At 27.4% G+C, this 23,819-nt stretch overlaps 6 protein-coding genes across 14 annotated transcripts; 3 read left to right on the plus strand and 3 right to left on the minus strand.

Moving 5' to 3' along the window:
* Positions 1-81: 81 nt before the first annotated feature.
* Haspin (haspin) lies at positions 82-5,268 on the minus strand. 3 transcript variants are annotated; one of them, XM_076325231.1, is made up of 10 exons: positions 4,889-5,268; positions 4,570-4,825; positions 2,726-4,469; positions 2,017-2,277; positions 1,797-1,941; positions 1,559-1,732; positions 1,217-1,484; positions 866-1,018; positions 642-784; positions 82-563 (listed from the first exon to the last, which is right to left on the minus strand). In XM_076325231.1, exons 1-10 carry the CDS (start codon positions 5,110-5,112, stop codon positions 317-319), a joined length of 3,615 nt encoding a protein of 1,204 aa, XP_076181346.1. In that variant the 5' UTR covers positions 5,113-5,268; the 3' UTR covers positions 82-316. The 3 variants fall into 3 exon arrangements, with proteins under 3 accessions (XP_076181346.1, XP_076181347.1, XP_076181345.1); XM_076325232.1 differs by having other exon boundaries at positions 1,241-1,484; positions 2,726-4,472; XM_076325230.1 differs by having other exon boundaries at positions 2,726-4,472.
* Positions 5,269-6,322: 1,054 nt separating this feature from the next.
* Positions 6,323-10,543, plus strand: Dpck (Dephospho-CoA kinase). 3 transcript variants are annotated; one of them, XM_076324971.1, is made up of 5 exons: positions 6,328-6,592; positions 6,786-7,077; positions 7,181-8,413; positions 8,624-8,744; positions 9,495-10,543. In XM_076324971.1, exons 1-3 carry the CDS (start codon positions 6,481-6,483, stop codon positions 7,482-7,484), a joined length of 708 nt encoding a protein of 235 aa, XP_076181086.1. In that variant the 5' UTR covers positions 6,328-6,480; the 3' UTR covers positions 7,485-8,413; positions 8,624-8,744; positions 9,495-10,543. The 3 variants fall into 3 exon arrangements, with proteins under 3 accessions (XP_076181087.1, XP_076181086.1, XP_076181085.1); XM_076324972.1 differs by lacking the exon at positions 9,495-10,543 and having other exon boundaries at positions 6,323-6,592; positions 6,792-7,077; positions 8,624-9,083; XM_076324970.1 differs by lacking the exon at positions 9,495-10,543 and having other exon boundaries at positions 8,624-9,075.
* Positions 8,039-23,178, minus strand: LOC143153585 (zinc finger CCCH domain-containing protein 10). Of its 3 annotated transcripts, none has more exons than XM_076324964.1 (6): positions 23,111-23,178; positions 22,901-23,009; positions 22,194-22,361; positions 10,911-11,513; positions 10,192-10,477; positions 8,039-10,109 (listed from the first exon to the last, which is right to left on the minus strand). In XM_076324964.1, exons 4-6 carry the CDS (start codon positions 11,438-11,440, stop codon positions 9,639-9,641), a joined length of 1,287 nt encoding a protein of 428 aa, XP_076181079.1. In that variant the 5' UTR covers positions 11,441-11,513; positions 22,194-22,361; positions 22,901-23,009; positions 23,111-23,178; the 3' UTR covers positions 8,039-9,638. The 3 variants fall into 3 exon arrangements, with proteins under 3 accessions (XP_076181079.1, XP_076181081.1, XP_076181080.1); XM_076324966.1 differs by having other exon boundaries at positions 23,132-23,149; XM_076324965.1 differs by having other exon boundaries at positions 23,126-23,143.
* On the minus strand, positions 11,991-17,320 carry Slmap (Sarcolemma associated protein). Its single transcript, XM_076324963.1, has one exon. The coding sequence runs from the start codon at positions 16,357-16,359 to the stop codon at positions 13,969-13,971; it is 2,391 nt and encodes a 796-aa protein (XP_076181078.1). The 5' UTR covers positions 16,360-17,320; the 3' UTR covers positions 11,991-13,968.
* On the plus strand, positions 18,178-19,991 carry LOC143153586 (G patch domain-containing protein 11). 3 transcript variants are annotated; one of them, XM_076324967.1, is made up of 3 exons: positions 18,178-18,512; positions 18,593-18,889; positions 18,977-19,991. In XM_076324967.1, exons 2-3 carry the CDS (start codon positions 18,667-18,669, stop codon positions 19,501-19,503), a joined length of 750 nt encoding a protein of 249 aa, XP_076181082.1. In that variant the 5' UTR covers positions 18,178-18,512; positions 18,593-18,666; the 3' UTR covers positions 19,504-19,991. The 3 variants fall into 3 exon arrangements, with proteins under 3 accessions (XP_076181082.1, XP_076181083.1, XP_076181084.1); XM_076324968.1 differs by having other exon boundaries at positions 18,615-18,889; XM_076324969.1 differs by lacking the exon at positions 18,178-18,512 and having other exon boundaries at positions 18,535-18,889.
* Burs (Cuticle-tanning hormone bursicon) lies at positions 19,809-23,771 on the plus strand. Its single transcript, XM_076325067.1, has 7 exons — positions 19,809-19,854; positions 19,969-20,115; positions 20,184-20,308; positions 20,381-20,534; positions 22,255-22,367; positions 22,913-23,038; positions 23,400-23,771. The coding sequence occupies exons 1-7, from the start codon at positions 19,809-19,811 to the stop codon at positions 23,547-23,549; spliced, it is 861 nt and encodes a 286-aa protein (XP_076181182.1). The 3' UTR covers positions 23,550-23,771.
* The last annotated feature ends 48 nt before the right edge of the window (positions 23,772-23,819 follow it).

Consider the following 23,819-nt stretch of genomic DNA (forward strand, 5'->3'; position numbering starts at 1 on the left):
AAAAGGTAAAACTAGTTTGTTAAATTCTACTAAAAGCAATAAAGACAAATTCGTTTGTAAATTAAAATTTATTTATTCACAATCATTTATTATTGACTAAAATTTCTGAAATAAAATGATATAAGAATATATAAAAATTGCAACAATAATTTGAAATAAAAATTTTAATTTAGAATATAAAGAATATGAAATAATTTTGTTATATGATTAACATTAGTGATTAAAATCTTTTTGCACCATATATAGCAGTCAAGTTATAAATAAACTACATATATTAAAAAAATTTGTATTATTATACAATAACCATTTCTTCTTTTCAAGCAGATACAAGTTTAGATTCTGACTCAATGCAAAGTAAGCTGGCAACTTTATCACAGTTTGTTACAAAATCAAAAGCACTACTATACGTCAAAATTTTATTTTTCAATTCTTTAAGTCTTACTATACCATTTTTATGAGTTTTCAAATTTCTTCTTCTATACCTAACTGCTGTAATCATTTTATCTAAAGTATAATGTAGCCATAAAATATTTGTGTATGGCTCAAATTTTTGCCAATTATTTCTGAAATAATTTATAAAAGTATGTAATTTAAAATATGTAGAATTATGAGATACGTGTAAATTATGTATATCTACTCACTTGATTTTATCTCTCATCAAACGATATATTTCAAATTGATATTCACCTTGGGCAGTAAACAGACTAGGATCTGATGCAAGATCATTAAATACACTACATTCTTGATAGCTTATTCTTGAAAGCGTAAAATCTATAATAGATACCTAGAACAAGAAGATTAATATCTGAATCTTTTTTTATAATTAATTAAAATGAAAAACGATCAATTTATTATTTTGATGTACCTTTACACCCTTACTAATTAATTCAATTTCCTTTTGTCCTAGTTTATAATGTACATGAGACTCCGTTGTTGGAGATATTAATACATTGCCCCAATGTAAGTCTCTGTGTTCAAATTCAATAGCTTTCTCTGCAACTGCCAATGCTAATGCAGCCTACCAAAAGTTATTATATACAATTACTAATACACACAAACAATTATGAGAAATAAATTAGTTTTCTGTTAACTTATAAAATTTATTATAGCGAATAGTACTAATTATATATTTTAAAGGAATGTCAATTAATATTCATGATTGTATGTTAAGTAAGTGCTAATACAAACATAGCTGTTATTAAAAGAATTTAAACACCTGCATAAATAAAATATGAGCTACTTCTGCTGTATGAAATGTGAATGCTTCTAAATCTTGACCACCATGGCTGAGTTCCAGAACAATAAATAGCTGATCATCGTTGAACATTGATGGACAATCGTTTTCTGAACGTTTTTCTTCATCATAAATATTCCAAAGTTCTACAAGCTTTCTTGGATACTTTCCCTTAAGACATTTAATATTTTTTAGTTCCACAAATCCATCAGTGTTATATTTTGTATTAAATCTTAGATTATGTAACTCCCTGAAAATATATTTTTTTAAACATTAACATTATACTTAATATTTCTGAGTATTAGAATAACACTTTCTAATTACATTGCAATAACGATTTCTGATAATATCTCATGAAACTTCTTTTGTGGTTCTCCATTAACGTATTCATTGCCTTCTATGGGAATAATTTTTATAACAGTTTTTTTATTTTTATATTCATAAAGAAAAACTTCACCATACACGCCTTCTCCAATTTTTCGACAACTTTCCAAATACCTAGGAATCATTATATTATTATTTACTAAAAATAATCGATGTGATCATAAATGTATATACTTACAAATCTGAAAAATATATAGAAAATGGTATATAATCTTTTTGTGAACATCTTTCCAAGATTACTTCTTTTGCTGTTGAAACTATATGTTTCTCTGAACAATATGTATCATTATTTTGAATATTGCATATGGAAGATTTTTGTGAATCTATTTAAGAACATTATCATATTTAATAAAATAATGTATTATCTCTATCTCAATAAAAAATTGAAAAGAACTCACTATTTATTAATGTAAATGTCTGACTCTTTACAGGAACAATACCATAAACTTCAAGAAATGGAGCATCTTCTATAATCGTGATAGTTTTATTAATTGGAACAACACGAACTGATATTCTTCTTGTAAGACGTCCAAGGCTGGTAGAATCATAGGTTCTACCTTTATTATTAGCCAACTCAAGTTCAGTTTTATTAATTGCTTCATTACTCACTTGTAGTTCTTTGTCATTTTCAGTTTTTCTTATACAACTTTGTATAACACCTACAAATGTAAAAATTTCAATAAACATTGTAATTCTTTAGCAAAAAATTTGTTTTGGCTATGTTTAAATTATAGAACCTACCCATTTATATGTATATTTCTCCCATTTTTCAGTTCTTTCTTTTTTAATAAAAAGACATACTTATTATAACAAATTTGTTTTAAAAGAGTATATATAAAAAATGAAAAATATATAAAAAATAAAATAGAAGTACATACTCTAATACAGAAAAATAATTAAATATTAATATCTCAGGTTAATAAATCTTGAAACAGAATTTTGTTTTGTCAAATATTTAAAAAAAATGATATTCAAATGTTTGTATATATAGTATTATAGTTTTTCCATGTTATTGTATATTTATTACAATGTGTAATCTTCAATAAATTCAAAATATTTAATGAAATAATAAACATTAAAATAATTTTTTATTCATTCTATAATTACCTTGATTTTGCATATTTAAAACATCCATAACAATATCCTTCCATTTTTTACCTTTGCCAATGGATAATCTATCCAAATTAGATTCACGTCGTATATTGTTTAGAATTGACAAAGACCTTGCCCATGATTTGCCTGGCTTTAGATATATTGGTTTTTCTATTTTTCCTGATGCGTCACTTGTAAACGTTTCTACTATGTTTTTTGAAGATTGCAATGTTTTTTTAGATAACTTGGGTTTTTTATTTTCACTTATTCTTTTTGGATATATCTTATTTTCATTAAATTGTATATTATTATTACTATTTTCTGAAATATCAGCTAAATCTAACTCCCATTTACGGTATTGTTTTCTTCTTCTTGTAATTCTGATAGGATCTAGTAACTGTTTTAAAACTACACAAGGTTGTATTGCATTACAACACTTATCTTCATTACTTATCAAAGATTTATTTGTACTTAATGTACTACTTTTATGAAGTAGACTTTCAGTTTCTTTAATTATACTTGTATCACTCAATGAAGCATGTGAGATCGTTAATTTATCAGGTATTAATATTTTGGACAATTCTTCTTTCACTTTATCTAACTTTCCTCCAACTTCATCATTATCTATATTTGAAGTTGATTTCTTACTTAATTTAATAAAAGTAGAATATGGTTCATTGTTTGATTCTTTATTTACTTTATCTAACATTAAATTACTACTAGATACTTGCACTATATTAATTGCTGTATTAACATTATACAATGAAGTTTGAATACTTTTATTAGTATTATCAAATAAGGAAAGCGATCTGTCAGCGTCAATAGAAAAATTTAGATGATTTCTCTTTAATTTATTCGTTACTGCATGTTCGTGCATTAGTTCAGAAGATACATCTAATATATTATTTCTTTTCGTTTCTGTTGTACTTTTCCCTGACTCAAGAAGTTCTTCAGGTGTTACTTGTGTCAAATGTTCTCTTTTGTCTAATTTCTCTGATTGACTTAAATTATAGTTACTACATTTAGATGTATTGGATCTATAAGAAGATGGTAAGTCAGTCTGTTTCTTAATTATATGTTTCTCTAATGCACCAGATTTTCCACACAAATCCACATTTATTTGTTGAAATTCTAGAGAAACTAAATTATTTGTATTATTTGCACTAATTGAAATATTGTCTGTACATGTTATAGGTTCATTTAATTTTTTAGAATATTTAATAGGAATTGGTGACAAAGAAATTAAATGAGTTGGCAATTTTAGTGGTTTACCAATAGGTGTACTACTGATGACGTTTTCATATTTTTTATTAAGAGGAAGTGACTTCATAACTGAAGTTAATTCTAATTGTTCTACTTTAACAATTGGTTTCATATTTATGTTAGAATGTTTTATATTGTTAATGTTTGATTTAACAATTTCAGGATGTTCCAATGATTCATGAAATTCTAATACACTTTTTTGTGTTTCTTTTGATAACTTATTTTCATCATCATTCATCTTATTCTTCCATTTTAATACATTTAACTTATCTAAAACTACAGAACATGACATTACTTTTAAGCTTTCTATGGAACTTAGTGCATCGCTACTCTTCTCATTATTTCTAAAGACACAATTTTTATTAGATTTTTTGTATGGTATAGCATTATTCTTGAATCTATTAGAATGATCCTCAACCTCAGAGGTACTGATCTCAGAATTTTTGTTTCTCACTTTAAGCAATTTATATTTTTCATACAAATTATTCTTTTTCACCTGCTTATTAAAATATAAAGATTAATAATTTTTCTCTAATGTGCGATATAATATTAATCAATTATAATTTTTCTCTACTACTAATTTAACAAAAGCTCACCTTAGATTTTCCAACATTCTGAGATATTTGTCTGTTTCTTTTAACCGTGTTTTTCTCGATTTGAATTTTTGCCTTTTTATTTAGTACCTTTTGTTTTGAAACAGATTTCGTATTGACATTGGATAACTTGATATGATCATACAGAGAACATTTATAATCAACTGTTTTGGATGTATTAATACTAGAATCAAAACTATTATTTATACTACTATATGTTGCTCTAACATTACATATTTTAAGTGGTCGTGTTGGAGATCTACAAAACGAAAACAAATTAGAAACTCAACATATATCTAACGATAATAACAAAATTTCGTACCTTGTATTTTTAATAAGTCTATCAAACGTTGTATCAAAAGGATCATAAAATACAGAATTATTGCTATTATCTTTCTTTTCAGTAACACTTAATTCTCCGTTTATTGAATTACAATCATTATTATAGATATTGTTTGTAGTAGAGATATGTAATTTTTGTACTGGAATTATTACTTCTTTACATTTCTTTTTCCCATACGTTCGAATCGGTAATTTACAATTCATTTTGAATTGTTCACAGTTTAATGGATATTTGTGCGTCCTTTGTTTGTTAACACAAAAGGAAGATTTTATATTCGTGTGTTAAACAAAATATATAAAAAAATAATGTTTAAAACATAAAATGAAATCCAGAAATATGTATTTCAATTTCAAGCACAATATAAATAAAATAATACGACACGCTTGCATTCAAATATCTTTACGTTTCCATTTCAGTGTAAAACGCGCTTCTTTTGAAATCAAAGATGGCGTAATAATATTGACAATATGGAGTGAATATACAAATTAATTATATGCATGTTGTGTTAAAATTAATAGATCGATTATAAATTAATTCTAAATCAATAATAATGCAATATTTAATATAAATGTATGTATGTGTGTGTGTCCAAATTTAATTTTATTTAATGCTACAAAGACCTGACCATGTGTACATATTGTTATAAAATTTTAAAACTTATACTAAATTAAGTGACTGAAATTTATAAAAATAATAATTATATTTTAATTTTAAATATTATACACAGGTATCAACATCAATAAAATATAGGTATACAGTGTTCGGCAACAGGTGTGTTAAGGGATAATTTTGAATGTCAAGACGAAAATTAGAAATAACTAAATTGTATTGAAGCTTTACGTACGAGTTATTAATTATTACTACAAAATACGCGTAAAAAATAACAGAAGTAAGGGATTTATACTAGTGCCCATTACAATCGGTACGTAAACGTCAGTCTTATGACGAGGCAGTGACCAGCAGTACCGTAGCTATCTAGAAAGAACAACTACCTCATAAGCGATCTAATAACTTACATCACATGATACTACTATAATTCTTTTCAAAATTCTATAAAAGATTTAAATAGCAACAGCTTCTGTAATAGCATCAAGCAATTTTGGTAAGTTATTACATCGACTACGAGATAAATGGGTTTTAAAGTATCGTGTTAACATAGCAGATTAATGAAATTTTGATCACGTAACAAGGTCTGTTTACATCTACTTCATTTTCTGGTGAAACGCACTACATAGTAAATGATCATGCCAGTTATGATATTCATATTTTTAATAACTTAAAATTTTAATCAAAATTATATATTTTTATCTATTTTAAATTTCTTCTAATAACCGTTAGCCAATGAAATCATCGTACGCTTCATCCTTGTATAGAACAACACATCTTTCATTGGCGATGAATCTACATATAGTAGTATGTGACCGAAATCGGACGAAGGAAAACCTTTTAGTGGAAACCGTCATATCATGACTAATCTTAAATAGCATCGAGTTTTATAATGTCGATACCAGTTATAATGTTCACTTAAATATTAAGACAAATATCAAATATATAGAAATAGATATTAAAACATGTTTTTAGTGGGTTTGACAGGTGGAATAGCTACTGGAAAAAGTAGTGTTGCTGCTGTTTTTCGTGAATACGGTATACCTGTCATTGATGCTGATCAAATTGCTCGAAAAGGTTAGAAATGAATTAAATTATATTTTTACCTATCATTAATATCATTTAGATAAAATGATTTTATTAATAGATAATTTAAATATTTGTCTTTTTATTTTATTAGCATAACAATTTTTAATATTGTTTTTATGATACATTAGAATACATATAATACTATCGATAATTTTGGAAACTTGTGCGTCATATTTTACAGTTGTAGAACCTGGAAAACCAGCATGGCACAAAATACAAAAAGAATTTGGTCCAGATGTATTCTTAGATACAAAGGAGCTCGATAGAGTTAAACTTGGTGATTTAATATTTAATGATATAGAAAAAAGAAAAAAGTTAAATGCTATAACACATCCAGATATATATAAAGAAATATACTGGCAAACATTCAAACATTTTTTACAAGGTCATCAATTTATAGTCATGGATTTACCTTTACTTTTTGAAACAAGACACATGTTAAATTACTTGTATAAAATTATTGTTGTAACATGGTATGGTATTATTTTTGTTTAAGTAAAAGTATAAAAATGAGATATGCAAGTATGATAAATACTTTATATGTTCTAAATATTAAGAAATGCATTTTGATTTTAGTGAAGAAGATTTACAATTACAGCGACTTATTGAAAGGAGAGGTTTTACAGAAGCCAAAGCAAAATTAAGAATTGCTGCACAAATGTCCTTAGAAAAGAAGGCAGAAATGGCAAATTTTGTCATAGAAAATTCTAGTAGTGAACGTGATACTAGAGAACAAACTATTAAAGTCATTAATGTCTTAAAGTCTTCCAAATATCATTGGAAGTTGCGTCTTTTAATTGGATTTTGTTGTACCATTCTATTAGCGGGTGTATACTGGTTAAGAAACAAAACTGTTCGTTCTTTATCGACTGCAGCATAAAATTTTACTTACAGATATTTATAAGTGCAAGTACCAATTTATTTTGGGATCTGGTGTATAGCGTTTATCAAATCTATAAATTAATCTATTTACATAAATTAATAAATTACTTTAATGTAATTTAATAATTATTTTAACATATTTTAAAAATATGAAATCTAATAGTATTATTTTTTGAAATGATCTTATATATTTTTTTAGAATAATCAATGCATTTTTCTGTGATAATACAGACACAAACTAAACCTTAGTTTGTATTTCACTGGTTTGTTTTTGTAAAAATACAAGATAGGTCAGTACAAGACAAGAAAAATGTAATTAATTTCTAGTTTATCTATTTGAATTAATAGAATGTCATTAATTGATATGTAGATGTCTTACCAAATATTGTACAGAAACAAATTTTTATTGTATCTAATATATAAATATGCAGACCATTAAAATAATTAATATGAAGGATAATTGCATTCATAAATAGTAAACTAAAGAATGGTACACTTTAGAAAATGTTACATATAATAGAATTATTTAAAAACTTTTACGCAATTGATGCATTTACAGTACCAAATGTCAAAAATAATTTTTATATATAAGAAAGTATAAAATGTAATAATAGATTGAATGAAATGGGAAATAGGAGATTGTATATTAAATATACTTTTTGTTACATACTAAAATGAAGTGAACTATTAAAAAAAAAGAAATGAAACCTTATTACATTAAATTCCTAAATCTACAATTTAATGGCAGATGATGTACTATTACATTTGTTATACCCATAAGCTAAATGTCATTCACACAATGCTATATCTTTTCATATACAAAAGCTAAAAAAACTGCTCTGACAATTGAACGTTGGCTGAAACAAACAGACTTCAAGTGTTAATTCAAGATATTAAGGAATAATCACTACTTGTAAAGAATTTAAGGTAAGAAGGCAGCATTTATCATCTTAATGAGGCGCTTATTAACATAAAGTTATACATAAAAGATTATACATTTTATATGTATATTATATAAAATACACTATACTTATTACTCAATTTCTTATACTAATTACGCAAAATATATACATATATATCAACCCATGACTGATAACACGACTTGAAAAAACAGCTATATGTTTATTTGGTTTACAGGATACACATTACAAGTCTGTGTCGTACCTGATTCTTATATTTATTGATCAGGTTTGAATCCATAGTCCTTATACGATTTGAATTCACCACCTGTACCCAAAACTATTTGCTTAAATAAATGGTAAAAACACAGAAAACTATAAGTACTTAATTTATTAAAATATCACTAGCTCATAAGAATAATTAACTTATTTATTAAAAATGGAAGTATAAAATTTTGTTGACAAAATTAGGAAGCAACAGAATACTATTTACAGAATTGCATACAGAACAGTCGTAAGGTTCACCACTAGTTTTAGAGCAGCGGTAAACCTTAACTTTGAACTTTTAATATATTTCATTTACATACTTCATCCTAGTTTGTACTAATCTTAACATAGCTTAAATGAGTTGTCTCTTATCTACGTTTTTTAATTTACAAATTTTCTTGCAATTATTGTTATAATAATACAAAAAATGACCTACAAAATTATTTATATCTTTATGATACTAGAATATTAAAAAAGAATAGAAGAATATTATTAACCATTAATATGGTTAAACATATGACATGATTTTAGAACAGTAATCTTATTAATTTAAATCTATACACACTTTGGACACTTAACATGTTGTATACCTTAATATAGACAACAACTACACTTTGTAGAGGAAATCACTAAAACAAACAAAAGTACTAGATTTAAAAGACTTTAATAAGGGCATTTCATTTAAGCCATACTGCTAAAAAAACAGTTATGATCATTACGTTTGTTCTGTACAATAATTTCTATAAATTCCTGTATAAAGATCTAGAATGTTGTGTTTGTTAATTAGTGTGATATTTTCAACAGTGTATTTCTCTAAAGAATATATTTTTGATCGATTGTAGACATAATTATTTTGTGTCCATCACATATGCTCAAGGAAATAATAGAAATACGTTGTTATCTTGAAAGACTGAATGCAAAAGACAACATCCTTGACTTGTCTACATGATTGAGGTATTCTTTGATGTCCCTTTTGCATATGCAACTTATTGCAACACGGGCCTAAGTTCTTGAGTCATAATAGGATAAGAAACCAGTGGTGCAGTTGCACCAGATATTGAAAGAGGTAAACTGGCAGGTTGTTGTGTATTAGGTTGTTGTTGATTAGTTGCTTGTGGACCTGAACCGCTCATCGTAATCGTTTGTTGGGCCATCGTAACGATGGGTGGTGGTATAGATACTGGTGCCATCGAAACTGCTGCAATAGAGACAGGTGCAACTGTGGCTATACTTACAGGAACAGTTGCAACACTTGCAGTTACTGTACGCAGCGTTCCGGCAGCTACCGCTGCGTTGACCATTTGTTGAGGCGTTGGAGCTTGTGATGGTGGAACAGTATTTGTAATAGTAACTGCTGGAACTGTAACTGCTGTTACATTAGCCGTACGTTTTCCTGACATTCTCAACTGAGCATTTTGATCCAAAAGAAACTCGTTAGTTGCTGTTAGATCACTTACCTAAATGAGTGCAATATACAAATACATAATTTTATACTTACAATGTACGAGAAAAAAATTATAATGACAAAATTAAACTAACTTGTTTTTTTAATTCTTCTATCTTTTTTCTTAATAATGCATTTTCATCTTCTAAAACAATTGCCCTAGCTTCATTGCGTGGTATCACAGGGTAATAATATCCTGGAGTGACTGGCTGTGCAGTATGTTGACCTACAAGTGGTGAAGCTTCAAAATGAACAACTGTTTCACCAGAAACTATTCGTCTCTTTGGTTCAGGAGGACCTATATAATCAGGTGGATGTGAAGATGCGTTGTAGCTATTATTTGTAACTAAGTTATGTTGATCTTCCATTTGCCAATGAAAACTATAAACATATATAAAAATATTTATATTGCATGAGATAGGTCTAACTCATTGTTAAAACACTATTTGTAAAAACATAATATTTTAATTTCTTTTATATTACGGATCGTATTTTATAATTAAATTAATTTTCTATTTTGTATTTAAATACATTATAATTTATTATACTTCAAATCATAAGTTCAAGTCTGTAGATAATCATCCTATTCGTGACGGCAAACTGTGTAATGAGTTATGTAATGATAATAAATTGTCTATTTATACGCACATATGTAACTGTTACTTATGTAACTGAAGATTTATTCACTATTCCAAATATGTTTAAAAGAATTCATTTTTCAAATTACATGTCAAATAAACATGTATTGATTGACGTGTGATTCCTGATAGACAGTAATCAGTTTAAACTTCTAATAACTCTAACATAGACTCACTTTCTGTCTTCTTCATATCTGCGACTCTCTCCATTGCTAGGACCATTGAAATTGTGTTGCGGTCTCGACACATTATGATGAGAAGCTGTGATCAAATTATGTTGTGGTTCCTCATTCTTCCAATGTCTAAACTTGCAATTTGACCTTTGGCAACTACCCTTAATAAAATCTTTGCACATTGGATATTCGGACTTTTCATTGTTGTTTTTGAGTCGGCTTAAAATATGAGCAGGTAATTCTCCCGTTGCTCTAAATCGTTTCTCCTCGCTTTCTGTACAATGAAGGAATTTACATCCAGGCCAATTACACATTCCATTTTGAAAGTCATGACAGAACGTATACTCTTCTATAGGGTCATCCTCCGACCGTTCATGTAAATACTTGCAACGTTTTCCCCTGTGGCATACGTTTCGTAGAAAATCTCTACACACGCGAGTGGGTGATGCATCTCCACTCGCATTCGGTGTATCTGCTGTCGTGTTTACTTGCCCGCCTCTCACGCTATCCGACTTTTTTTTCAGTTTCTTCATCGATGATACATTGCGATCATACCTCGTAAGTAATTCTTAATCGATTGCTTTATCTACACATTACGTGTGTATGCTGCAATTATAAAAAGAAGTTATTGTAATATAAGTACACAAAAGAAAATCAAGCTACTTTATGTGACATCAAATCAAAAAAGCAAAGACAATAAACTATTAAATATTTATAGTTGCATTTCTCACTTCCCTCATCGTCGAACTACTGAAAAGGTAACATCAATATTAAGATATAATTAAATTAAAAAATTGTCACATAATTATTAAAAAATTTAAATATGCAAGAACTACTTTTATGAACAGTATATTTGCATTTAATTCTTGAATATTCTACGCAATCACTACTATAGTTTATTATTTTCTAACTCATACTTTTCTCTATTTACATAATTACTAAAATACAATATTTAACAAGACAATTTTGCAAATATTTAGAATGAATATTACTTCAGTTTTTTCTTCCATTACAAATCAATTTACAATCAAGGCATATACAAATAATTCTATTTTAATTTGTTTTTCTATAATTTATTTCTATATAAGTAAATTTATATTAATACAAAAATTCAATAAAACATATTTGTACGAATGTTTCTGACATTTTACCTTCATGGGTATTCACTCAATTGTTTAAAAACAATTTTATACTCCAAAAACAATTTTTCATTGTGCGCTTCATTTATAATCAGATCAAAACCAATTGGCACGCTGAAGAAGGCCATTTCTCCAGTTGTGAATTACACTAGATACAATTTCCACGTTTGTAAAATAAAAAGAACGCGTTTTGTGCGAAAAGATGAAATAGAGCTAGAAAAGGAGGGGTTAGCCAAATGATACAATAGAGATAACCCATCATTGGCCTTAGGTAAAGTTTGATTTACCTAAGTTTGATTTTTACTTGAGTATAGTTATGTATGTACAGGTTTCCAAAAAAGGACAATAGAGAACTTCAGTTAAGTTAATTTTTATTTTTTTTTTATATAATGACTATTACATGAGTAGTAAGATTATATCAACAATTGTTATGTACAATATTAAGTTATTTATATAAACCTTCACGATCTTATAATTTCAATCTACCAAGAAAGTAACATCCATAAGCAGCAGGCCAATGTTCTTTTTTGGAAAATTGAATATACTTCATCATTTTCACGCGTGATCATATTCATTATATTGAACAGAGCAGAAATAGATTGAGTAATGGCACTGTAACTAAACTAGTCAGAATTAAGAAAATACGGATAATTTTAGTCACATTCGTATAAAAAGAATCAATAGAAAAGTATAACTAGAGTTTATTTTTAGAAACAGACACATATTTAGGCCATTTCTGCAGAATTGCTAATGTACCAATTTGAATGAGAACTATATTTGAAATTTTCACACAGAAGTATTGTTATTTTTTCTTAATGTTTATTAGGTCACTTGAATGGATATGCTTCTATTATTATGTTATTAGTAAAGAGAAGAAGCATGAATGGAACAAAACAGGAATTTGAGATATTATTAATCGTGTAGAGAATGTCAAACGTTACATCAACAAATTATTTTTATATGTACACAAAACAATTATAAAAAAAAAACAGCTGCGATTTAAAATCCATTAAGACTAACATTAAATAAATTGTTTCATTAAATCAACGAACTTAGAACTGAATTGCGCATAACGTGATTATTGATCAGAGCACAATAATTCGACTTCCTTTATTTTTTAGTATTATTTCTTTTAGAAAGGTTCAATGTTCAATAAATTTTAAAGAAATCGAATTAATCAATTTATGTTTCAAACACAAGTAATCCCCAATCTTCAAAATAAATATCGAGTATTTTTAATTTATACGGATCCATGTCCGTTAATCCTAAAGGCGAACTTAAAACAAATTTATTAAGATACTGGATATATTGAAGGGCTTTTTTATAAAAATTGATCTTTACATATAAACGTTATTTATAATTTATATAATAATACATCCAAATTGTTGGACGTTCAATGTTGGAAATGATTGCAAAGAATAACAACGTAAAGTGTGCAATATTATAAATATAGATTAATACCATATTTTAAGAAGATATGATATTAGATTGGCAACATGTTGAACATTTTACGTGGTATTGTCTATACTTCCTCTAATACATTTTCCCTAGCCTAAAATTTTGTTCTATGTACATATTTATTGCTATAAATTTCTGCTGTAATTTGATTTTGGTTCCTTGTTTAAGATGGTAACATGGTGAGAGTACCTCTGTTTTACCTTTATGATTTGTTAGAGAAGATTTATGTGATTGATGCTTCAACAACAGTATGGGAAAAATATATACAATTTTTAATATATTTTGTTCGTATAAAAATGTTCAAATTTTTGTTGAAACTACACACCACCTTCTTTTGTTTTGTTTATTTGAAAGCTGTTAATAAACTATGTTTCAGAACTTTATATTTTTATCATATTACTACCAATAAAAAAGGAAATATTATATTAATCATAAACATTATGTACAAAAACCAAAATGAAACATTAGAATATTTTTTCCAGTAGCATCCATACTAATATAATTGCAATGGGCGCCACGTAATGTATTGGTACAGTATAGGTTGTATTTAAGAAATCACCACATTGTGCTTTAAGACTTGTATACTTTTTCGAAAGTTTTGCCTTTTCTTCAACAAATACATTGTACTTCTCCTTTAAAATAACTAATTCTTCATGAAGCTCTTGAATTCTTTGAGATTCATTCTTGGCACAATAATATAATTCTTTTAATTTCTCAATAATTTCTTCATGACGTTCACAAATTAACCAATCCTTGAGATTTTCTAACTCCTTTCTGATTGTTTGCTGTGATTCTAAATTGTCTTCAATTTTTAAAGAATCTAACGATCCTATTAAAGTTTGCAATACATATTCTCTTGTATGTAGATTTTGTTGTGTATCATTTTTGGATAATGGTTTTAATGTTTTAACATAATCTCCTTCTAAATGTTCCTCTTCACATTCTTCATCTAATTCATCACTGTCCTTGTCTGTTTCATCCTTCTTCTCATGCTGATGAATTTCCATGGAAGCAGGCTCATTTAAAGACTTACCATTATTCATATTGTCAACATTAATTTCTGTTTCTTCACTTTCCTTTGTCTTTTGTGTAACTTGAAGATGTTGTGAAGTTTCCAATTGTTTACCATGTTCTTCACATGAAAATCGAACTTCCATTTTGTACGGAACACAAATTTGTTTAACTAAATCATGTACAGGTTCTTCTTTTTTAACTTCTATAACAGATTTCTCACTTGTGTCATCACTGGTAATACTGCATGTATCATCTGTTATATCTGAATTAGCATCAGATTCTGAATTAATATTTGAATTATCTATATTTACATTTCCATTAACCAAAGTTCGTCGAGATGGTGGTGGTAAAATATATTCTGTTAAATTGTCATTATTAGTAAATGAATCATCCAACTGTTCCTTTGAAAAAGGAATATCAGCATTTTTTAATTGATTTGAATCATTATCTTGTAAATTAATTTGATTATCTTGTTCATCCTTTATATGATAAAAATTGGTCTCTGTATCAATTTCCACATTATCATCACGTATAGAATTCAATCGATTAAGAATAATATTAATAGCTACAATAGGATTTTCCTCATCCTTTGAATCCATTTCAGTTGGTACCAAGTTTGAATTCATATCTTGCAAAATCTTCATGTAATTTCTAAGGGCAGTGATCTGATTATAAATATTAACAGAATCTAATCGGGAATCACGTAACCTTGCTTGTAGATTTTTCTCAATTCTAGACTGATCTTCAAGTTTCTTTAAAAGTTCTTGTTTTTCTCGTTCTACAGTTTGTACCACATCTTTCATTTTTTCTTCACTTTCATTAAGTTTGTTTGTGGTTTCTTGAAGCTTTTTTTGTGCTTCTGTATATTTACTACTCAGTTCTTGAAGTTCTGTTTGAGTATATTTTGCTACATTATGAAGACTTTGACACTCTTCTTCTGTTTCGCTTAACCGGCCTTCTAACTGAACTAACCTCTGAGATATTTCCAGTTTCTCCTGTAATACTTTTTCTAGTGCTTCCTTCGCTGCATTTTGGTATTCTGCCTTTTCTTCTTGAAGTTGTATTAATTCAATTTTGATTTTATCTTCTGTATAATTCTTGGAATAAACAGCTAATTGGCTTTCAATAGTTTCTACCCAAGATAATAATCGATCCTCTGCTATTAATGATTTCCATGATTGATTGACAGCTTTTCCAGTATTTGTTACAAGTTGTTGAAGATATCCTAACTTAGAATAAAGGGCTTTTTCACGTCGTGAGGCCTCTTGCATAACTTGATTCAACTTATATAAATCTTCGAGAGAAACATTATTGACTGATGATGTGACTGATGTACTAAGACTAGCTTTAGCCTCCTTCCCATCGGGTAAATATAATTTTAATGTTGCAACTATACATCCATGTGTAACTTTTTTTGTACTTTCTATTACGTCTACTCCAAACTGCACTATGTCACCTGAACATACCTCTTTAGGTGTTGATTCTACACCGGCAGCACTAAGTCTATGATTATTAACAAATGTTCCATTACTACTACGTGTATCTTGCAAGTAAAATTTTCCACCAGAATACCATAACAATGCATGGTTTCTGGATAATACTTTGCAGTCAAAAATTGCATTATTTGAAGTGGCTCTAGCTCTTGCTACAGAACGACCAATTTTAACAGGTTGTTCCAATGTCAATGTACGATCTTGAAAAGAATGAGAATTGTCACGACAAATTAAGACACCTTTGGCTGTCATTTTGTTATTCTGTGTAGTATTTATATTCAGGTTGGAATTATTCTGACTGGCAGGAAAACTGGCATTTTGTACCCACCCACCACTGGCTACAACCATAGCCGATATAATATCTAAAGAATTGTAGGTTTTTCCGCGAACAGTTTAAATTACGTGTAGAAAAAATTAGTTATTAACACACCGCGACAAAGGGCAAGTTCGAAAATTGAAAGTCACGCGTTTTACTGTCATTGAACAAATCTAATGTCGTGTCGGTTTACCACCGATCAGTTACTATTCACACCCGATCCCAGAATTTTGTCACGAGGACCGTGTTTTGATTGTTTAAGGCGTAAGATTTGTCGTAGAAAGACGTGACATACAAATTCACATGTTTCCGCGATAGAAACAAAAATTCCGTTGCTATTCCATCGGTCTTCTAGTGTTCCTTTTTCTATTTGTCATAAAACTCTTCGCACAAACAAAAATTACAGTTACACTACTTGTCAATCAGTCAACTTCGAAACATTCCTTGGATCCTCGATCAGTTAATCGGAGTTTTCTTTAAAATGTAATTAGAATGAATCTTCCGAACATGTCGAGAACAGCGAAAAGATATGTTTCTCTGCGCAAGTAGCGGTGAGTGTACGCTTTCACACTTTCGTCCTTCGCACCAGTTTCCTTGTACTTTGAAATCTTCGATGTTGCATTCAAGGAAGTTCATTAGAAATGTGTAGTATACGTGTTACGTGATCGACGACACCCAAACGCGATAAATCAACTAATGTTGTAATCAACTAGATAGATCAAGACCAGAAATATTGTTCTCGACTACTGCATTACTGTACTGAGATACAAGTGGTCCACGTTCCTTTAACTCAATGCTTTTCAGTTCCGCGTTTCGCTGTTTATCGACCGGCGGCAGTATAGTCATCTATACAAATACAACGGTGTAGCAAATTCAAAGTAGGTAGTACTTACTTGGGAGTGCTACATTACTGATTTACAAAAATGTATAAAAAAAAAAGGGAGTTAATAACAAAAATAAATAGTTTTTCTTAAGAATAACTCAAAATTAGTAGCTATGATATTGATGCACGCATATTAAAATTCCAACATAACCCAATATTATTAAACAAAGATGTGAATTCCCTTATGAAAAATTATAAACAGGTTATAATATTTTGTAAAATATTTTATAAACTTTTCAATAGTACTTGTGATTGAATAGAAGTAAAACTTTAATAGATTTCTTAAAAGAAAGTCACTATATATTTTCATATCGAAACATTGATTATTATTGCTAGCCGTAAAATACTCTGTTACGTTTCGATTTCTTATATTTTTACGTTACAAGCTGGTTTTTTAATAATTTAGTTTATAAAATTCAACGCACGTATTATAAAAAAAATTTATTTCCTTGTAGATATTAATGGACATTAGTTCATAGATCGCTGAGCTCAGATAACTTACAAAAGAGTGTAATAATATCGATATAAAAAAAGCGGTCTTTCAAAAGTTACCCTGTATTGAAAATACGAGATAAAAGAATCTTTGTATAGTATATATTTGTCATATTATTAATACTCGGTCAAGTGTTGCCCAATAAAAGATATGATTTGTAAATAGAATTAACACTTATTTATTTTTATAACGTAAATACTTCGTAGATGTAGTTAAAATTGACTTTTATAAACTGTTATAATTTTAGAACACCAGACTCTATTAAATACTTTAATCAAGAATTGAAGTAATTGAAATACGATTGATGTTTTAAGCAATAATTCTCTTTTTTACGTGAAAAGTGGATTAATTTTATTTATTCGATTTTTACGGATGTCACTGTTTTTTCAAACTTAACATTATTAATTGATTGATGTGTATATTAACACACTTGATATTCTTATTTTTTAAGCAATACAAGTAAACAAATTTTGAAGACAACTGTGTATAAATATTTGAAGAAATCGATATTTTAAATGGAGTTAACGAGTACCTTTAAGCATTATACTTCAGCGTTCTTATGTGAAAACATACGAAGGTCAATGTTTTTCGAACAACTGACTAATATAGGAACATTGAATATAACCTAAAAGAATGTGTGCAGTGAATATCATAGTTTAAATTGCAATTTATATGTATCGTCATTTAAACAGAATAAATAGAGATTTCTTTATTATTGATTTAACATTCTATTGGCTGTTTCCCTTAGGTTACGTTTTCCTAATACTATTAAAGTAAAAATTAAAGGAACACAACAATCTTATTATTGCGTACGTAATTTATATGCACAAATATTTAATTATTTATGTATATTTTCTAAACATATTAATAAGTATTCATAATTAAATAGTTATTTGCTTTTTATGTACAAGTAACCATATTAGTAACAATAAAGTTTGATCAGTAATAAGAAAGAAGTAAGAAATGTCAGACGATGAAGATTATATGTCTGATAAGTTTTTGCAAGGAACTGAAAAATGTAGTTCATCGAGTCTCATATATCAACATGCAGACAAAAGAAAATTTGAACTTATGAAAAAAAAAACTGAAATTGAAACAAAGATTAAAGAAAAAAATTCTGCAAAGTATATTGAACACCAAAAAAGAGAAGCAGGTTTATCTTCTGCAATTACAAGTACTAACAAAGGTTTGAAAACAAATGTCCTTTATAATTTAATTAAATATGTACATACACATATTTCACATATTATTTGACATCTTACTTTATTTTTAGGCTTTGAATTGCTTATGAAAATGGGATATAAACCAGGTCACGGTATAGGCAAAACAGAATCAGGAATGACTGAGCCAATTGGTGTTGAAGTGAAATTAGACAGACATGGTTTAGGAAAAGGTATTAAAAGAAAAGAAATGGAAAATAAAGGTACTTCAGTCAGTGATAAACTAAATAATAAAAGTATGAAGGATTTTCGTGGTAGGATTGCGCAAAAGAAAGCAGAACAATTATTAAAATTAGACCTTGATAAAAGTAAAAAAATTTGTGAACAATTAGATAGGCAACTAAAAATAGAAAAACCTATAGAAGCATGGTTTTGGTTGCCTCAAGACATTGAAAGTGATAGTGATACTGAAGAAATTGAAGAAACTGAAAAAAACTCTCCTCCTAATACTGAACAATTGGAAATCCTTACAAAGTACTTAAGAGAAAAACATTTCTACTGTATTTGGTGTGTAGTAACATTTCATAGTAAAGATGATTTAAGTAATAATTGTCCTGGGAATACAAGAGATGACCACTAAAGTATGTGAATGTGTTTAAATTCACTTGAAAATGAAGTAATAAAAGAATATATTAAAAATTTAACTATCATATTTTTATTTACATTACATGTTTTAATCACACTGCAAGAAATGGTATAAGGGATAAAGGACTAAAGATCTAAGTAACATTAGTCATGTTTCTCTAATACAATCACCCCCTATGCATCAAGACATAAAAAACCCATTAGAGTCATAATGCAAAATACTGAAAAAGTAATGTCCTAAGCTGGAAAAAATCCAACATGTACAATGTAAAAGCAGGGAAAAGTTATCCTGCTTGAGCTATGCTATTATATCCTAGCAGGAGTTCAGCACCCCAAGTTACTACATGTAGGAGGGAAAGCTACCTATAAAAGCATCTGTTTCATTTTCTGTTCTTCCATTTCAGTTAAGATCCTTGACTACACCTGTACCATATTACAAAAAGATTAAACAAAAAGTAAATATCAATTAAACAAGACTTTGTTACAATGTTTATGCTGATAATGTTTCTATTATCAACTGCATTCATTTTTACTACCAATACAATTGCTCAAATAATAGATGATGAGAGTTGTGAAACATTACAATCAGAAATACATATTACAAAAGGTATGATCTTTCATTTTAATTTATTATTATATTTTAATTGAAAGTAAAGAGAAAAATGTTATCTTTAGATGAATATGACGAAATAGGACGTTTGAAAAGAACATGTAGTGGAGATATACTTGTCACAAAATGTGAAGGGTTTTGCAGTTCACAGGTACAACCAAGTGTTGCAAGTACTACAGGATTTTCAAAGGCAAGCATATAGTTATAATAAAAGAATTAGTTTTAATAAAATGAATGGAACTATAACTTTCTTTTTTAATAGGAATGCTATTGCTGTCGTGAAAGTTATTTAAAGGAGAGGCTTATTACTTTACACCATTGTTATGATGCAGATGGAATCAAATTATTGAATGAAGAAGACAGAATAATGGAAATTAAAATACGAGAACCAGCAGAATGTAAATGCATTAAATGTGGTGATATATCCCGATAAATATACTGAAAATAAATTGAATAAATGGTATTATGAATCTTAAATTATGTAATGAAAATGATATTATTTAAAATAAAAATGAAAATATGAAACAAACTTCAAAACAAATTATTTTCCTTTTCCCCTCATATTTATAAATGCATTCAAAAATATAAATTAGTTAATGCTGTATTTAACTAAATTTTAATTGTACAATTTTACTAAATTTTCATAAAGTTTATACTCTTATAATTTAATAAATTATATGTTAAAAATAATTGATGTATAATATCATATATAAAACTTATACATGTGTTGGAATAACTGTGATAAAACATTAATACTTTGCAATTAATAATATCAGATTATTTGTATAAAAAAATAAAACAAAATAGATAATAAGAATATATACAAATTTTAATGCACAAATTCAAAATTAAATATTAATTGTAAGTAATATTACAAATACTAAATTAATATATATATATATATATATATATATAATAAATAATGCAATATGAACATATTATGTTAATTTATATTATATTATTGATTAAAAAAAAAACAGAAATTAAAAAATTAAAGAAACATTTTTATATATATTAAGTTACTTACATAAAAAAATATATGAGTTATTTATGTATAGAAAAATATATAAGTTACTTATATCTTTTTATTGTGACAGTGAAAATTGTTAAATTATTGATAGCATGTTATTATTAATAGCAAATAAATATAGTCCATCTATTATTTAAATTTTTGTTTAACAACTGAAAAATTCCAATATAAAACGAATTTTTTCTCAAGAAGACTACTAATTTTCAATAAAAAATTATGATAGTTGTATTTTCGATATCAATAATAAGCAAGAACTTTTTAAAAATGGGGTAATATTTATTCTTTTTTCTTAAATGTAAATATAAAAAAGAATACCTATGATAAATGATGTTTAAATAATAAATTATTGTAGTATATTTTAAAGTCTTCATATTTTATTATTTCTGTGAGTTGCTTATATTTTTGGATATCTGAACTACACAACATCATTTTACTTTAAATTTTTATATATATGTAATCTATAAATGATATTGTGAGTAATGTATATTATATGAATATATAATGATGATTTATGTCAATAGTTGACAATAAAAAATTATAACTTATATTTGTAAAAAAATTATAGAAAATGAAATACATGTATTATATTAACATATATAACATACAATTGTATGTTCTTCAAAAATTTAGTCTAAATTATTTACATGCAAAAAGTAAAGAATACAAATCAGTAATATCTTTTTGCTACTTGAAGCAAAATGCTTAAGAATATTTCCGATACATTTTCACATACTGAATTCTTTCCCTACTGCTATTAACATAAGCATCAGAAGGGAAGGGAGAAAACATGGCCACCTACAGAGTATAAAAGGGTATAACGTGAAATCTATACGCACAGTGAAGTACTAGATCTAGAAGGAAATGTATCGTGCTAAAATTGTGCTCCTGTATCATATTGGTAAATGAAGAATTACATACTATTAAGACTTTTACAAAAAAAAAAAAAAAGAAAATCTTATTTAAATTTATATCATATATGCAAAATACATTATACTAAAATATTGTATCTATATAAATGTAATGTTTGTATAATTTTGTTACTTACGATGCAGTGAGCCTTGGTTTTTTAATATGCCTCCTAAGTGGAACCACAAAGGCAATTGTAGGTGTTGATGAATGTCAAGCAACTCCGGTCATTCACTTTTTGCAATATCCAGGATGTGTCCCAAAACCAATTCCCAGTTATGCATGTAGAGGACGATGCAGTAGTTATCTACAGGTGAAATACAATAATAAACATAATTTTTATGATATAATGTGATGTACATCATTTTCTGTGATAGTTATGAAAATATTCAATACAAAACTTAGTTTGTTTAATCAAGTTGTAGTTATCACTAATTTAAAATGTATAAAAATATATTACAAATGCTCAGTTGATTTTACACATTTTTTAACTTTGACGTTACATTATAATTTAATATTATTTAGTTTTAATATTTGAATTAAAACAATTTAAATTGTTGTAAAAACTTAAAAGATATTATCTTTGAGTACTTCATTTATGAAGCTTTAGTTGTATAATTTTGAGTAATGAAAATTAAATATCATTAAATTCTTGATTTATGACACGTATATAGAATATTACAAGTACTTTTTATTATTTGTGCATTTATTACTATTAATATAAAATTGAGCATCAATTTTACATCCATGGTTATAAATGTCATCATATTTTACATGAAATGATGTCCAATTAAATTTTCAATAAAACTTAAAAACTAATGAATATAATTAATAATTCAATTTTACCTGTTTCTACAGGTGTCTGGATCAAAAATTTGGCAAATGGAGAGAAGCTGCATGTGTTGTCAAGAAAGCGGCGAGAGGGAGGCCAGTGTATCCCTATTTTGTCCAAGGGCTAAACCAGGAGAAAAAAAATTCCGAAAGGTTAAGTTATTGTCTTAAATGAATCGTAGAATTTTTAAAATATTATATATATGTGAAAAATTAATGAAGCACCGGCTAGTTAATCACTTGTACATTAAAATCAGAAGTAAAGTTTGTGACACCACGAGTTTTCTACAGCCATATTGTTTTCATCTACTGATCAGTAGGAAGCGCGTAAGAAAATGAATATCGCGCGCAATTTGAATTGGATTACTGTATTCAAATCGTTTAGTATGATAGAGTTACGTATGTCTTTTACTTTTTATGTTCAATAATGATATTGCATAATTAAAAATTTATTTACTTAGTCTATCAATTTGCAAACATATAGACACAGTTCATCACATGAGTTAATTCACAGGTAATTACCAAAGCGCCTCTAGAGTGTATGTGTAGACCATGCACCAGTGTGGAAGAATACGCCATTATTCCTCAAGAAATTGCCGGATTTGCTGATGAAGGTCCGTTTACAACTTCCGCACATTTTAGAAGATCATCCGATTTGCAGTAACTGTTTTATCTAATTTTATGCTAATATAAAAAAAAAACTTGAGAAAATGAAATATTTATTTGCATAATATAGAAAATTATAAACATCAGAAACATTATAAAAATATAAACAAACTAAAAATGTAGAATATAGTTAATAAAAGATAAACATAAAATTAAATGTTATTACGATAATGTAAATCAATTATTTAATCTTTGTCACATATAATCCTTATACATAAAAACTGCGTTTAACAGCGATACTTGTATCTTGTGTTCTTGAATAAAAAAA

Source organism: Ptiloglossa arizonensis, chromosome 13 (genome assembly GCF_051014685.1).
Source record: "Ptiloglossa arizonensis isolate GNS036 chromosome 13, iyPtiAriz1_principal, whole genome shotgun sequence".
NCBI classification, from domain to species: Eukaryota; Metazoa; Arthropoda; class Insecta; order Hymenoptera; family Colletidae; genus Ptiloglossa; species Ptiloglossa arizonensis.

Bases quoted from the DNA above. Each gene is read 5' to 3' on its own strand.
- Haspin (XM_076325230.1), bottom strand. From the start codon at position 5,112: ATGAATTGTAAATTACCGATTCGAACGTATGGGAAAAAGAAATGTAAA. The intron at 4,826-4,888 runs GTACGAAATTTT...TTCGTTTTGTAG, and splicing joins AGACTTATTAAAAATACAAG to ATCTCCAACACGACCACTTA. The intron at 1,485-1,558 runs GTAATTAGAAAG...ATATATTTTCAG, and splicing joins TCAGAAATCGTTATTGCAAT to GGAGTTACATAATCTAAGAT.
- Dpck (XM_076324971.1), top strand. From the start codon at position 6,481: ATGTTTTTAGTGGGTTTGACAGGTGGAATAGCTACTGGAAAAAGTAGT. The intron at 6,593-6,785 runs GTTAGAAATGAA...CATATTTTACAG, and splicing joins TGATCAAATTGCTCGAAAAG to TTGTAGAACCTGGAAAACCA. The intron at 7,078-7,180 runs GTATGGTATTAT...TTTTGATTTTAG, and splicing joins AAAATTATTGTTGTAACATG to TGAAGAAGATTTACAATTAC.
- LOC143153585 (XM_076324964.1), bottom strand. From the start codon at position 11,440: ATGAAGAAACTGAAAAAAAAGTCGGATAGCGTGAGAGGCGGGCAAGTA. The intron at 10,478-10,910 runs GTGAGTCTATGT...ATATGTTTATAG, and splicing joins AGATATGAAGAAGACAGAAA to TTTTCATTGGCAAATGGAAG. The intron at 10,110-10,191 runs GTTAGTTTAATT...GCACTCATTTAG, and splicing joins TAGAAGAATTAAAAAAACAA to GTAAGTGATCTAACAGCAAC.
- Slmap (XM_076324963.1), bottom strand. From the start codon at position 16,359: ATGGTTGTAGCCAGTGGTGGGTGGGTACAAAATGCCAGTTTTCCTGCC.
- LOC143153586 (XM_076324967.1), top strand. From the start codon at position 18,667: ATGTCAGACGATGAAGATTATATGTCTGATAAGTTTTTGCAAGGAACT. The intron at 18,890-18,976 runs GTTTGAAAACAA...CTTTATTTTTAG, and splicing joins AATTACAAGTACTAACAAAG to GCTTTGAATTGCTTATGAAA.
- Burs (XM_076325067.1), top strand. From the start codon at position 19,809: ATGCTATTATATCCTAGCAGGAGTTCAGCACCCCAAGTTACTACAT. The intron at 19,855-19,968 runs GTAGGAGGGAAA...ACAAAAAGTAAA, and splicing joins AGCACCCCAAGTTACTACAT to TATCAATTAAACAAGACTTT. The intron at 20,116-20,183 runs GTATGATCTTTC...TGTTATCTTTAG, and splicing joins AGAAATACATATTACAAAAG to ATGAATATGACGAAATAGGA.